Source organism: Sebastes fasciatus, chromosome 10, assembly GCF_043250625.1.
Source record: "Sebastes fasciatus isolate fSebFas1 chromosome 10, fSebFas1.pri, whole genome shotgun sequence".
Classification (NCBI taxonomy): Eukaryota; Metazoa; Chordata; class Actinopteri; order Perciformes; family Sebastidae; genus Sebastes; species Sebastes fasciatus.
The window spans coordinates 18,718,587-18,734,391 of NC_133804.1; the positions used below are offsets into that span (position 1 = coordinate 18,718,587).

Below are 15,805 nucleotides of genomic sequence, written 5' to 3' on the forward strand. Positions count from 1 at the left end.
TAGTGAACAATTATGGCGGGATAATCTGTTGACATGAACTTGTTTCCTGTTCATTGTTTCACCGTTCCACCCCAGCAGTCCTCTCTGATTGTCCCCTGTCTAAGTGGCTCCTCACTGCCAGATTTCTTCTATTTTCTTTGCAAATCAAGTCATGTACTTAGATTATTATACACAGTACAAAGAAAACAAAATTGGTGATTAAAAATTAAGTACTCTTATCTCTCTGCGAGTTATCTCCGTCCCCAGAGAGAGGATGCTATTCTGCAAGCTTGCGTGTGTCTTTTGTTCCCAATTTAGAAGCTTGTCGCTGTTTATTGTTAATTTTTGATGCTTCATTTGATATTCTGTTCACTTTCCTCCCTGACATGCGGAGAAAACATCTTTATCAAAGTGTCAGTTGTATGACTTGTGTTGTCAGGATGTCAGGTTTGCCCTATTCTTTACATTTCTGGGGAGAGGGTGTGTACTCTGCAGCCCGGTTTGTTGCCAACTGAGCACAGAAATGTGCTGTTCAAACTCTGCGTGTGAGGAAGAAATCAATACGTATCCTAAATCTCAATTCCAATTTTAAAAAAGACTTTAAACCACAAAATCTATGAGGCTGTCAATTGTGAACTCTGACTGACTTTAAGAAGACTGTAAAGTTCCCAGTGCAGTTTCCTTTGTTGGCTCTACATATCCATTTCCATAGTAAATCCTCTGTAGAGTTACAGCCAGACAGTGATGTGAAATGTTCTTCTGTCTTTGCAGGAGGCCTGTCAACTTGGCAAGATAATCTCTGTGAATGTAAGTATGTTCTCTGCTCCTTCTTGCATGTGCATTTCCATAAGCATACAATATTTTACACAAGTTACACCTGCATGTGTCCCCTATAATCTTTCTTGCCTGACATATACATATTGTTGCCATTTAAAAACCTCCAAACCACAATTTGATTTCAATCTTTTAACTTCAGTTGAAAGGTTCTGTGTTAAAAGTAAAAAATATATATATATATATATTAATATATTTAATATTTTAGACATGTAAGGCTTTCATCTAACAGTTATGATTGATCTATTCATCGCTGTTGGACATTTATTCTGTCCATTCATGACCTGACTTGTTATTTTTTATATATATCTGTAAAGTTGCTTTGTTACTGTCGTGACCGTATTATTTTTAAAATGCCACAGATTCTTTTTTTCTTCAAACTATGTAGTATTTTATTGGAATGGCAGAATTGTGTTCTCAAACTTCATATTTTTTTCCATTTAGAACAATGGCTTCTTCTAATCCCTTTAAGTGTTTGTTTTTTTCTTTAGCAAGGGTAGCTGTACTGTAAAGTTTTGCTGCGAGTGACATGAAACTTTAAATTGTCTGTATTGTTGCTTGTTTAAGTGAAACATTCCGCTCAAGAGGGCATGTCACGCTTCCTTGTAAGACGCCATACACATTAAATCCAATTGTGTTGTGGCATCTCACCGTCATACCCTCTCTTTTCTTTTCAGTGTTTCAGTTACTCTCTTTATCCTGCAGCTCATGTCTGCACACAGGCACAGAATTCACTATAGTCTTTGGTCAATGAGAGCAGGACGGTCAGAGCTCCTCCTGGACTTCCAACACGTTCTCACGGCAGTTTGTGAAAAAAGTCACGTAATTGAGTCTATTTGATTCGTGTATAAAGACACGTATTTCCCTTTTTTTGTGACGCTCAACACGACTTTCAACAACACGTGACGCACGTGTCAATTTCCGCTCCAGTCTTTTTAAAATAAAACTACTAATTTAGGTTTAGGAAAAGATCGTGGTTTGGGTTAGAATAACACCGGAAGTGCAGTAACTTAAGTACGGAAGTTACGTGGCAAATAAATCAACTCTGACTTCTGGTTTCACACGGTACACCGACATCGGTGACCTGGGCGAAAGTCCGGTGTTTTTTGACCCACCCATCCACTTCGACCTCCCCCTACTGCTCTTTATACTTCTCAGTTCACATTTCATGGATTACATAAAAATAAATTTCATGCTGACCATCGCAAAAAAAAAATATATATTTCTGTCTGCGTACACGAATCATTAAATTTTGTGACTATTTCATGAACTGCTGTGCGACTGGGCTGGCACTTTGCACAACAACAAGCTATTCAAACTTTTTCAATTTCAGCAGCGAATGTTGCTGCACAGCTTTAGACCTAACTGTGGTTTATGGACAGGAGTTCCACATTAGCAGTCTAATATTGTTAAATATTTCTAAAGGTTTTTGATGTGGATTTACAATACAGCTGGCAGATATCTGTAGCTTATGTATGCCTTATTGATAACATCTGACTGCTTATTATTAAAGTTGTTTAGTGCACAGAAGATCATTAGCCTACATTTGCTAGGACTGGGATATATTACTAATACTCGCATAGTTCATGTTGCACAGAGAAGATCATCATCATATCATATGACTCAATAACGATGAAATTGATATAAAAAAATAAAAAAATGTCAGAAATCACCCAGTAATCTCTCAACCCACTTGCTACAATCACCTCCTTCGTGCATGTTCCCGCTAACTCATCATTTCACACACAGTGGCATATCACCTCACACATAATAGGCTGCATGCACCAGAACAGCGTGTACGAAAAGAAAGGACGCACCCGCAAAAGTAGAATCACTAACAGATTTTTTTGTGGCTGTTGCACGTCAAGCGGAATAGGGACATGTGGGACAGCACTTTTGGGACAAATACCTCGACATTGCTGTGTTTTTTTTATTTTATTTCTCCCTCCACACAAGGCATGTGCGACATGACAAATCACCATCTCCTCTGAACAGATTTATGCAGGTCTAGGTGTGCCCGCAAGCTGATCCTTATCTGAAATGGCAGAGCCAATCTCCCCTGATTCACTCCTAAGTGGTCCCTGTTTATCACTCAAAGTGAGGTGGTTGTCAGCCAGGTCCTTCTCTGTGCAGCACTGACTTCTTTGCTATTTCTAGAGAGTGGTGGTTGGGGGGGAAAGTACATATAATAATACAACTCGAAGAGCTGTGGCCTACCAAAAGGACGAGGTTGCAGCCACTTGGCCTCTCCTCCCTCTGCATCTAAATATAACGGACTTCTAATCCGGTAACCCGTGAATCCAGCCCCATCTGCCTATTGTCTGCGTGGTTACCAGAGGGGGAGGGTTTTGGGATTGGCTGGCTTGTTGTATGGTAGAACTTGGCATGCATCTCTCCTGTTCATTTTATCTCTGTGTACATACTCCTCAAGGCAGTGTTTTATCTGGCTGAACGGGCTTTGTTTGGTCTTGATATCTCTTACCGCAGCTTGTCTTTGCTTTATGGATTTCTGGCAGCTTCTTTAAATAAGTGATAATGCCTAGCAAAACACTCACCTTGACTCCTCAGTTTGTTTTTGTTTGTCATGTTTACCGTTCGACATTAATGTTTCATTCACATCAGTCACTGGGAGCAAAAACTTTTATTTATTTAAGACCCATTAATGGTATTTAATTGTAATTAATATTGTAGCTCTGAACGACTTAGCATTGAGTGCATCGTGAAATCAAATTAGGGCTTTTCTCAACATCTGGCAGCAACTTGAATGGGCTTGAACAAACAGCCGTCCAAAAATGAAGACGCTCCCTTATGCAAAATGATTATGTCCTAATTGTCACGGACAGCTGTTTGTTCTAATAGATTCTGGATGGCATTGTTGGAGCAAGTTTCCAATAATTAGAGTCATGTGGAGGGGAAGCGTGCTTTTTGTAGAGCTGCCAACCTCCCATAAGTGGGCTCTTTCTTTTGCTGGAACCTGGACTTTGCTTTTTTTTTTGCGTGCATCCTCCAATAATTTGAGAAACAGCTGCCAACGCTGTTTGAGAACAAGTAGATATTTAGGCTACTTGAAAGCGTGGGGAAACATGGCACACAGAACTATATGATTTTGCCAACAAGGTATTCGTCTCCTTTGTCTTGGAAAATGAATAAAACCGCACGCAGAGTGGGGGAAAAACATCCCTTTCTACCTCATGATTTTGGCAACAGAAGATGTCACAACACAAGCAGTAAAAACAAGATTAATTTCAAAGAGTCCTGCATCATATATTTGTGTGCGGTTCAGAAATTAGTGCGCCGCGTGTGAACAGAGAACTTCTTATTTTTCTAATACAAACAACAACAAAAAGCTTCTGTTTTTGACTTGTTTCTTTGACTGTACGCAGCCTCCTTATTTCTTATCTGTCTTTTACTTACTTAGCATTACACTCACACAAATACACACGCTCAGTGATTTGTGGCCTCAGGATCTAGATGATTCAAGTAAATAGAATATTTAGCTAGCTGTTTCAACATCACAGCATTGAAAACCACTCAGTTGTGCTTTCAGGGTGCTAATTGTGTGGATTTAGGTTAGTCAACCCTCTCTGATAGTTTTTAAATGAAGCTTTTTGTGCACTTGGTTTTTTGGCAGTGTGTCCTTCATTAGTGCCAGACTTTATTTCACTCTCCCTCTCTGCTATTTTCCCAGCCTTATTTAGTCTTATCAAAGAACAATAAGGGCTTTATCTAACGCACTATAGTGGCTAAGGAAAAAATATGTTCGCACAGAGACATCACCTCCTCCTGAGCTTAAAGGAGAATGTGTTAATGAGGTTTTTTTAATTCAGGACTTGCATATTGCTCATGTTGCTACAGCGATGAAGAAGATCAAGATAGTCATTTGCGCTCTAGTTGTATTTGCTCCTGAAAAAACAATTCTTATCAGTTTGAATAATGGGACGAATAAAATTCAACCGCAATAACCGAAGCTGAGGGTGTAATTATATTTTATGTGTTTTATGGTCCTATACAGTGTGATGCTACTCAGGGAGTCATGTGAAGGCATGAATTCAAGCTAAAGTATATATCACTGGGACAATTTTACAGGTATTACCTCAAGTCAGATCTCCTCGCTCCTCATTTGTTTGTCAAACTCAAAGGCGAAGATATAAAAAGTTTTTAAAAAAAATTAAATCAGTGGTATCTACCAATTACCCACGGTGCCTCACAATACCAATGATTGTAACTGTGTGCTTTGTTTCCTGGAGGAACCGCTAACATGTTTGCAGACATCACTAGCAGGATGTGTTTTCTTTTTTAGCTCCAAAGAAAGGTCGCAACGTGAACTTCTGTAAGCCACCAGAGAAATCAAAGAGGCCCGCACCTTTCAGAAGAAAATGCCCACACTCCTGTGATCCCCAAGACTTTGCAAATCAAAGTCTCAGCCTCCACACACATTCAGACTTCGTTTGTGTCTAAACTGGGTGGGAAGGAAAACTAGGACATAGTTCAACCCGCTAATACACATCCCATCTATTATCACGACGGGAAGTCTCAATTAGAAATCTTTTAGTCCGTTTATTATCTGAAAAAGTAATTCACTAGACTCAACAGACCAAATCATTTTTGGGTTATGAGGTCACTGTTTCAATTAGTTCTCCTGGAGACAGGGTGCAATTTTGGCATATTTTCTAACTAAGAGCAGGTAAAGATGATGGATGCAGCGTTGGGCGTGTAACAACAACACTTGATGCAATTAGAGGAGGATTTCCCTTGTAAATGCCGTCTCACAGTACTCATTCACCCATAAACGAGCATTGTTGTCACCGCTCATGATGATATTAATAATCTTTGTTTGTCAGCGGTGGTGTGCCAAGACTCTCTGTAGGAGCAGAGAGAATACCTATAAAGGATACTTTCTTTAATACCAAGGTGCACGCATCCCTGGAACGACAAGACGGGAATTTAAATATCTTTTATCTATTTTAAGGACGTTTTCATGTGTCATTTCTACACATTAAGCTTTTTGTGTGTCATTTAATGCCCAGTTCTCAGTCCCAACTCATTACATACGTACGGTTGCAGTTTTAAACGTAGTAATGTTGTGAATTTAAACAGAACTAATTGGTTATTTTTTAAAGTTTGGTACATAAGTTAAGTAGTCAACGTAAATAAGTCAACGGTTGACTTTTGGATTCACAAGGAACACGAATAGCCTACTCTTCTGGGTGAAATGTGTTTGTTTGACCCTTCCATCCAACCTATTCTCATCCCTACGTGGACTTTCTCGCTCTTTAACGCGCAAAAAAATGCACAGATTACATGAAATGACTGGAGAAATCGACATGTTATTCATAACCCCATTTGGTGGTACCAGACTGGAGATTTCTGTCCTCACCTCAAAGCAATGGCGGGGAAAGGAATTTCGATTGTGGTGCTCAAAGCATGAAAATATTACATTTTTAAAAATTCAGCAACAAAGGGGTCTCTCCAGAAGGAATGTCCTTGTTCCTCTGGACGTACCTCACCGTGAACAGCTTGCGTTGGGACTACTTTCTACTACTTTCTAGTCCCTATAAAAAATATTCTCATTGTTTTGTATTGATTATTCAGAGCAACATTGGAAAGAAAACATAGCTGTTGATTTTTTAATGTTCTTTTTTTCAATGCCGTGAGCACTATAAAATTCATCTCTGTTGTACTTGGGGGTGGAAGCAGAAATTTCAGAGGTGTATATCTCTAAACCTGGACATTTTCTTTTATGTGTAACCCTTTACAGTAAAAACTGCCTTTAGTATCAGAGTAGCTACACATTTTATGGTCCTTGAGGAAATTTTGCTTAATAATTAAATGATGTATCTTACTGGTATTTGGCTTATGGTCCATAGAATTAACCTCAGTCTTTAGGTGTGACCTGCAGGACAACAGAACTAGCTCGTTGACTTATCATCTAATGGTTTATTCCATTCTCACCCACTGCTGTATCTTTTAAGTTGTCCTTTTGTTTTTTACATTCTTGCGTATTTTAAACAGAGTTTCTAACAGAACACGTTTTGTTTGTTGGTGTGCTCCAGACGCAGCGCCGCGTGACGTTCCATCTCCCAGACGGTTCCCAGGAGAGCTGCAGTGACAGCGGGCTGGGAGACCCGGAGCCTAGCAGCACGGCCAGCACCACCCAGCCTCTTCCCCTCAGCTTCCCCCAGGAGGAGTACTACGAGCAAACATCACCCAACAGCCGCACTGAGGGAGATGGAAACTCAGACCCGGAATCCAGTGAGTACTGAGTTCTGCTCAGACAGCAGGCAAATCTGTTATTTTATGTTTATCTTTTTTTTTTTGTGATTTTTGAGGCCGACTTTCCATAATGTAATTCACAAGTGGCCATCTGTGTTTTAGACAGTAAAATAATTTACTGAGATTACAGCTGTGATTGTCATAGAAACAAGACAGCCTTGCAAACATTTAACAAGATATCACTTTCTGTGAAATAACTACTAAAAAGCTAGTCGCACATAAACTTTTGTTTGCTATATATATATATATATATATATATATAGATGCTGCTTTTGTGAGGTCATTGTTTAGATGAGTAGGATGAAAGTTTTGTTGCACAAGAAGTCAACCAAGACGCTGCACTGCTGAGAGGGAAATAAACTCTGGCTCCATGTACCGTATATTTGTCAGTTTTACGTGTTGAGATTAGAAAACCATCTCAGTCATATATTAGAGATGCAAATCAATTGGATTTGATCAAAACAAACAGTGAATCTGTTGTCATGGGAGTGCAGAAATAATATTATCAAGAATTAATTTGGTAAGGCTGGGTTTTGTAAATGTTGTCCAGAGCTAAGCTGTACAAGGTAAGGAGAATTCTCTGAAGTTGGAACTGAATTTATTCAAATGATTCACAAGACAGCTGTCACTGCCTGGCGTACTGCCCAATGATGTTCTCCATAAAAAGCCCCAATGAACGCGGGGATGCAAAACTCCTTCCTCATACATATACAACAGATTTCATTTATATTTCTTTAAATCATTGCTCAAATAACTGGCTGAGGGGAAAAAGAAGTGCGCTTAAGACACACCACAGAGGATCCTGGCTTTTTCCACCAGTGGTAGATCCAAAGCCGGTGCACAGGCAGCATGCCAATGATGCTGCTGAAATGATTTTGCTCCACCTTAACATGAACAAGGCTATTCTGAGTCCCATATCCCTGTCCTTGTCACATAACCAACCCCCCCTCCACTTCAAGCTGGATTTCTAGTCCTGGTGGGTTGGATTGTATTTTCTGGAGGTAACCCTGCGTCATATATATTGCAGGCTGGATCGAGGCTCAGATCGCTGCAGACCTTCACTCCAGTGGCCTCTGTGTGTGTATCATTGCTAGAAATGCTTTAGCCATTGCACCTGTCAAAAAAAAAAAAAAAAAATTCTTCTCTCCAGCAGAGAAAAATCAACAGGACAGGTAGAAATAGATTGGTTTGCATACCACCTACGTGCAGTATAGCCATTGTGTCATAGCTGTAAGTGAGACAACAGTCCTCGGTGAATCTGCCTCCCAAGCAGCTGCGCTGACAGGTCCAGGGCTCGGGTGTCACTGTGAGTGTGATTGTGAATGCATTTGTTAGACATTAGACAAGATGGGTGACATCCTGGCGACGGCTTCCCGTTCATTTACATGCAAAGGTCCGTCCCATATGTGATTTTTCTATTTTCGATATTGCAAGTTACAGCGAGAAATCTTTTTTCCTTTTTTACATGATAGCCACGCACAACCGGCTGACCTCCATATTCCCTCACACACAACTGTACCTCAGGCACGTGTATAAACACACATCCAAAACACATACATCTAATGATCAAACCTCTCCTTCCCCAGCTGTTCCCTTTAATGTATTCACCGCGGTGACAGAAGTGATTCATATATGGGATTCATTCACACACACAGGCAATTGCTCATCATCGCATTAATATTCAGTGACATAAACATCTCATACTTCATAAACTTACTCAAATACTGCACTTATTACCCACTTTCCCTCCGGGGTAATATTTGTTGAAGTGGATTAGTTCTAGATAGAAGACCATGCTAATGTAGTAAATGCATGTGTACTTTTACAAATTGCTGCATTGAAAATCAGAGCGAGAGCGTTAACAGACGAACCGAGAGTGTAATATTGGAGTCTAATATTAGTAGTTGAATATTATAAAAGTAATTTTAGTTATTTGACCACAAAGCCCCCGTAGGAACGCTCTGTTGCAACCTTATCACGGCAAATGACATTAAAGTTAATTCTTACTGATGTCACCGTAATAAAAACTGATCTTATTTGAGGGTTGTGTAAACGTACAGGAAGTCATTTGATTAATTTTACTTTCATATATTGTATTCCTTATGAATTATATGTAGAACTATGCAGCTTTCAGATATGTGTCGTTTGCCTTTCCAGGCTGCTAAGAAATACAGGAAGTTCATACTGTAATTTCAGTAAATACACTTCTCGCCACATATATTCTCACCTTAAGTCAAGAAAGTTCTTTCATTTACTTTCAGATGCCGCTGATTTAACTCACGCTTGCACACACGTTCGCACATCATTTGAAGACGGGAGTGAAAGTCGCCTGACTCATCCGGCTTCATTTTCTCCTTCCAGAAGTTTAAAGATAAACTCTGACTCTGTGCTGTGCTCGGTTCAAAAGAGAGATGGATCCTGTGCTTGTTGGCCGTCTCAGAGATGAGTGCGTCGGTGACAGAGGGGGGCCTAAGATGGATTTGATATGGTTTTATCAATGAGCACCAGGCTGGCATGGCGGTGGCAATCTCTTATTATGTCGACTGAATTTGTAAAGCAGAAAGAACAAGGAAGAGCGGAAAAAGGGGAGATGGAATGACTCCAAGTGAAGAGGAGGAAAAAGAGCAGAGAGATTGAAAGACTCGAGCGTCAAGTCGGTAGAAAGAGAATTTCCAGGAGTCAAACGCGGTATTGTTTCGTAAAGGTGCTCAGCTCGGACCAGAATGTCAACTTGCGCTGAATAATTGTCCGTGCCAAAGGCAAGCCATGTGGCCTTCTTATGACAATGAATTTCTCAACTCCTCTTTAAACCTGCATCTTTATTAGGCCACCCACTCTTGAAATAAAGTTCATATGACATTTTATGTTTCTATTATTTATGAGTTAGGCGGCTGTTCGTTTTATGGGCTCTTGCTTCCCCCTCCAGGCTTACTTCACCACCCGCCATCAGTCTTTGTGCTGTCGCCTCCTTTGTCACACATTGTTCCAAAGGTTTTGATATTTCCTCCTCTGTCTCGACAGATAGATAAAAGCCGCAAATTAATATCATTAGCATGTGTGTTTTTAGGTCCAACCCCCATACGTCTGACAGCTGGCTTTTACAGAACTGCACATCCAGAACAATTAGGCATGATGAATCGTACCTGTCCCTTTGGGCCAAATTGCAACACTTCATCAAAACATCAAAAACAGGAATGCATAATGATATGCGATGCATCTCTTTGCACAAATAAGAAGGATGCACGGTTTCAGTTGATGTTCTCTCATGTAGTGACTCAGAGCGGTGGCATCCTCGGCACAGAGGCTCACCTTCTAGGCATCAGTGGTGACTGACTTGTCCTGGATCCACTAAGTGCACTGTTTAAGTGGAATACTAAAAGCACCCAGTTGATGAAAATGTCATTCTTGACCCTTCTTGGCTCAGACACTGTGTCCTGTGGATGTTGTTGTTGTTTTTTTAATCGTAATGAGCATTGGCCTTGTTCTGAGTGATGACTGCACTTGTGCAGGATGTTCTCATAAACCGTTCGTAGCTCTACCTACGAAAAGTAATGCGCTGTAATTCATATCCCACGAAATCAACTCATATGTAATCCACGTGATTGTGAACCAGGAAGTACAAAGCAGCAAACACCACGTAGGGAGGAGGTTGGGTGGACGGGTGGATCAAAAAACACCAGACTTTTGCCCAGGAGACCCAGGGCCAGCTCTAGCCCTTTTGGTGCCCTTGGCGAAATTCACATTTGGAGCCCTCTCCTGCCGGCGGCGCGCTCTGGGGTTAGGTTTAAGGTTCAACACCCCAGAACCGTAACCCTAGCCCCGTAAACCGCAACACATATCAGAATGATTTTAAGCCAAAAATTGAGATTTTTATTTTAAAAAATAACTGTATTTATTATAATATAAATAAACAATTGGTCCCTGATATTGATGACCTAAAAGTGTTTAGTCAGTTTCACTACAACGAGAGTTACAGGGGTGAAATGTGTATTTCTTTATTTCTTTATTTGTTAAATTTTTTACCTCAAAGCAGAAAATGAGGAAGGACGCCCACCAGAATTTTTTTTTTTTTATTATTACACATTCATGCCTTAAGCCAGGTCTGAGGAGACCAGTCTTCATACCCTGCATGAAACCAGAAGTCAACAGTGGTTTATTTGTCAAGTCCGTACTTAAGTTACACCATTTCCAGAGTTATTTTAACCCAAACCACAATCTTTACCGAAAGTAGTTTTGTTGCCTAAACCTAACCAAGATGTTTCCTGTGAAGATAGAAGTTGATTTTGAAAAGACTGGAGCGGAAATTGACACTTGTTGCTGGACATTCACAGGAAAACGCATGAAAAATGACAGATAACTTTTCATAAGATATCATACGAACCGTTTTATGAGGATACATTGACTTGTGATCAGTTAAGGTTTGTTGACATGGAATAATTAAATCCTGTGTTTTTATTTGTGTGTATTTATTCATTTTGGACAGCCTGATGTTGACTTAAAGCTTTTTTTCCTGAATGATGGGAATCATCATGTCATGAACAGCAAACAGAGCTAAAGCCCTCTGACAAAGTGCAGCAAAGTGGGAGCAAATCCCTGAGTCTAAATCCTTCACATTTTTCAAACAATACACAATTTTGTTCTCCGGACGATTTGTAATATACTTATTTCTTTGCCCCTGTTGTTGGAGCTGAGGGATTTAAGAGCTTGTGCTTTTGCCCACTTACAAGCAGCTCACTACCGGCAGTTTTGAAGCAGTGCATTAGTCTCTCTGGAAGAAACATGAAAAAGCCGTACAGCATAGGGCCGTATCTTAATCTGTGGCATATGGCTTTCAAATGACCAGCTTACACCTTGTCTGTCTAAGATCTAAATCTGCTATTAAAATAAGCCAATCCTTTTTAAACACTGTGAGTATAATGAGATTATAGTTTTAAACATGCTGCGCAGTGAATATTAAAACTACACACTTTTTTTTTTTACAAAAGGGAATTGCTTTATCAAATAACAGATTTCAATCAATGATTTTGTTTGATATTTAAATGTTTTTTTCTCTTTGTGCAATTGTGTGTCCAAGGCTTTTATAGTACATTATATAATTCCTGATGCCAGTAGACAAATAATCTGATTAAAGGATTGCTGGGCTCATACTTTGTGGGGGTTAAGTTCCCAACTCTTTGATTTCTGTAGGTCCAAAATTTTTATAGCTCTCAGACTGAGTTTCCAGTTGACTGATTTACAACGGCCTTTTTTCATGTCTTTGGAAAAATCTAGTGTGCAGAGACCACTTGAATATTTAATACTTCTCAAACCTCCGACTTTACCCAGTAGCCTATAGTCTGGCCGCCAAAACCAAGCTTGCGCTAAGATTGGAATTCAACTGTCTAGACACAATCTGCCCATGAATAAAGGGATTTCATGAGGAAGCATGAAAAAAAAAGAAATTGTGATTGGAACTAAGCGGGACCAGCCTCTGTGCAAAAAACGTAGCACTACATGTTGTCATATAGTTTAGCACATCATTATGTGACGGCAAGGACGCCACAGTGTTCAGTACAGTTAGCTGCATTAATTATTCATATGAGTCCAATCTCAGTTTCACTTTGAGGGTTCTCATATGCAATTAGAAGTAATGAATGTGCTTCTTAATTACATTCATTTGTGCAAATTTCCATTCCCCATTGAATTTTTCTGTGGAAACATTGTGACACTGACCAATGGCATATCATTTGCAATGTGACTAAATCCATTCAGGGTAGAACAATTAGCTGTAATTAGTGTTACAATGTCATCGGCGACCAGGGGGAAAGACTAAGCTGACATGCAAAGGAGAAGAAGACCCTTGTTCGGAGAGTTTAAAGTCCAACGTAGTAGCAAGATCCAGATAATTGGCTGACCACAGGTTAGAAAGATGATGAACTGTTGTAAGACTGCAAGCCTTGATTTTCCCCCTACTTGTAAAGTTAGCTGAGCAGGCATTCTCTCTGATAGTAACGCCCTTTTCCACATTTACACACTTTAGTGCAACCTTTTACTCCTGCCAACCCATCTCGTCATCCTGCTGCTGACAAATGAGAGGCTCCACTGAAGTAATTAAGAATAAACTGGCTTTAGGGTACATCGCTGGTGGTTTGTTGAAATATGGGAGGGAGCATTTCTCATTCATTTCACATCATGACCTTACAAATTGTCATGTTATCAGAGATATTCTGGCATGCGGTGTGTATATTTAATTCATGCTGCACATAAAATGGTAATGCAGCCTATTCCTTTTCTAGCAGTTATCCCACAATCTACAAGATAACTTCTTCAAACTCCCTTTTTTTCACATCATTTGCACCAGTTTGCTTCTCGCTATATATTCTCCCTCATATAAATAAATAAAAGCCTTTGTGCCTCCTGGCTCCCAGAACTTTTTACAGCTGCCCCAGTGGGCCTGCAACGGAGCTAAATGAAGCAACAGTGAGTATTAACCTACATAGATTGGACCTTTCCTTTTAAGATGATTTTAGATTTTTCCTCTCTCCTTTTTTTTTTTGACCGCCGGGGGTCTAGAGCTGAGTCAGAAGGGGATTTAGATGGACTCATCTGTATCCTTCTCAACCGATTGGGATTTGGTGGAAGTGCTCAGTTCTCAGAGGTGAGGTGGAGGGGAACCCTTGTTTTATCTGGTTCAAATGCCACACCAGTCGTCTCGGAAAGAGAGAGAGAGAGACGAGCTATTGATCTGGAGGAGTCAACTCAGCTCACGGAAATCTCTCTCTCCACCCTCCTTCAAACGACTGGAAAAGGAGGTTTCTAACATGACACTTCTCAGAGTATTAGGCCTCGTCTTTGTTGCCCCGCCAAAGTCTTCTGTGAAGTTGAGACGGGGGCTTTCTGGTACAAACATCCAGATCTATACAGGACGAGCCAGGAAAAGATAGTGGAAGATTGCAGGACAATCAGAGCATGGCATTTATAGTCCTTATCATTGGGATTGTTTCAATGTCACAACCAGAAGAGATTAAAACATACTGTATAATGGAAGTTGAACACATTATCACAGTGTTGAGAGCTGACTTACAGACTAGGTCTGGAACAGACGTGAAAGTCTACAGCACATTATGAGTTAAATATACTTTGTATTCAACTTAGTCAACGTATCCTCAAACAACGGTTCGTATGATACCTTATGAAAAGTTATTCCTCATTTTTTTCATGCGTTTTCCTACGAATGTCCAGAAACATATACGCACGTGTCAAATTCCGCTCCAGTTTTTTTAAATAAACTTCCGTCTTCACAGGAAACAACTGGGTTTGGTTTAAGCAATGAAACTACTTAATTAGGTTTAGGAAAAGATCGTGGTTTTGGTTAAAATAACTCTGGAAGTGGCGCAACTTAAGTACGGAAGTTATGTGACAAAAACGACTTAGTTAGGTTTAGGAAATGATCGAGATGGTTAGGTTTAGGCGACAAAACTATAGGCTAATTAGGTTTGGGAAAAGATTGTGGTTTGGGATAAAATAACTCCAGAAGTGGCGTAACTTAAGTACAGAAGTTAGGTGACAAATAAATCAACGTCAACTTCTTGTTTCACACGGGGTACGAACACCGGTCTCTTGGGCGAAAGTCCGGTATTTTTTTGACCCGCCAATCAACACCAACATCCCTACATGGATTTATTTTGTGGGATATACGAATAACAGTGCATTACTTTTCATAGGTATAGCTGCTGACTTAGTTTTGTACAAGAGAGGATTGCTGTAAGCTTTTGTTTTTCACCAGAAATATACAAATTAACCTTTTTTAATTAACTTCTATTTTTTTAGTTATTTTATTCAACTCTTTTAGGGGATTAAATGATTTTTTAAAAGAGGAACAGATTTTTTTGTTGCTAATGCATCATTTAATACTTTTATTTCGACATTAGTTAATGCCATGAGAAATGTGATTTGAATACTCAGAGAGTAGAGTTCAGCTAGATTTTTAAGAGAAAAAGTTGGCTGACTACATGTTGTTTGACTGTCCAAAAGTTGCCTGCTTCAAATTCGCTCGGCAGCACTGTGACTTGAGTGGGCTTCTCAAAGACCCGTACAATTAAAATACTCATTCCGAAGTTGTTAACATGTTCAGTAAGTCTCGTGTCTGGTTTGGGAAGGGATCAATAGCTGCCAAGTTTGATCGTGTCTCTGGACAATGTGTTCTGAACTCGGCAGGGATAGAGAGAGAGACTTCAAACAAGGATGGGGGCTCAGAGGCCCCAGCCAGCTATTCACTTTGTTCCATTTCACTGACTCTGTGATTCCTAAACTGGAATATGGCTGGGACTGCATATTAAACATGTGAAAAACTAGGTTCAAGAGAGGTGAACTGCTTTGGTGCTTGATCCCATGTAGTTGATATGATCTCACTAACATCAAACATGAGTCATTAAAAACAGCAACACACCTGAAATGAAAAAAATGGGCAAGCCATTTATTGGATGTCTTTGGCGTATGATGATATAAAATATTTTATCCTTGTTTTGTTTAATCTGGATGAAATCAAGCAGCCAGAAAACACTGTTAAGACAGCTCCTCAGATCACTTTTCTTTTCTTTTTTTTAAACTTCCTTGAACTTTTAAACTTTGAAGAAATCTCGCTGCAGATCTGGACACCCCAAACCTCTCGAACACTTCCCGAGAACCACGCTATCCTTTCAGTGTGATGAGCAGAGGTTCTACCTGTCTGAGGGAGCAG

At 39.9% G+C, this 15,805-nt stretch overlaps 1 protein-coding gene across 2 annotated transcripts in view; it reads left to right on the forward strand.

Annotated features, from left to right (window-relative positions):
* Positions 1-15,805, forward strand: part of pcdh11 (protocadherin 11) — a 140,345-nt gene that overhangs the window by 82,491 nt on the left and 42,049 nt on the right. For both annotated transcript variants that reach the window (XM_074648709.1, XM_074648710.1), the window contains 2 exons: positions 751-786; positions 6,867-7,065. In XM_074648709.1, coding sequence (XP_074504810.1) covers positions 751-786; positions 6,867-7,065 — 235 coding nt within the window. The remainder of the gene's footprint in view (positions 1-750; positions 787-6,866; positions 7,066-15,805) is intronic.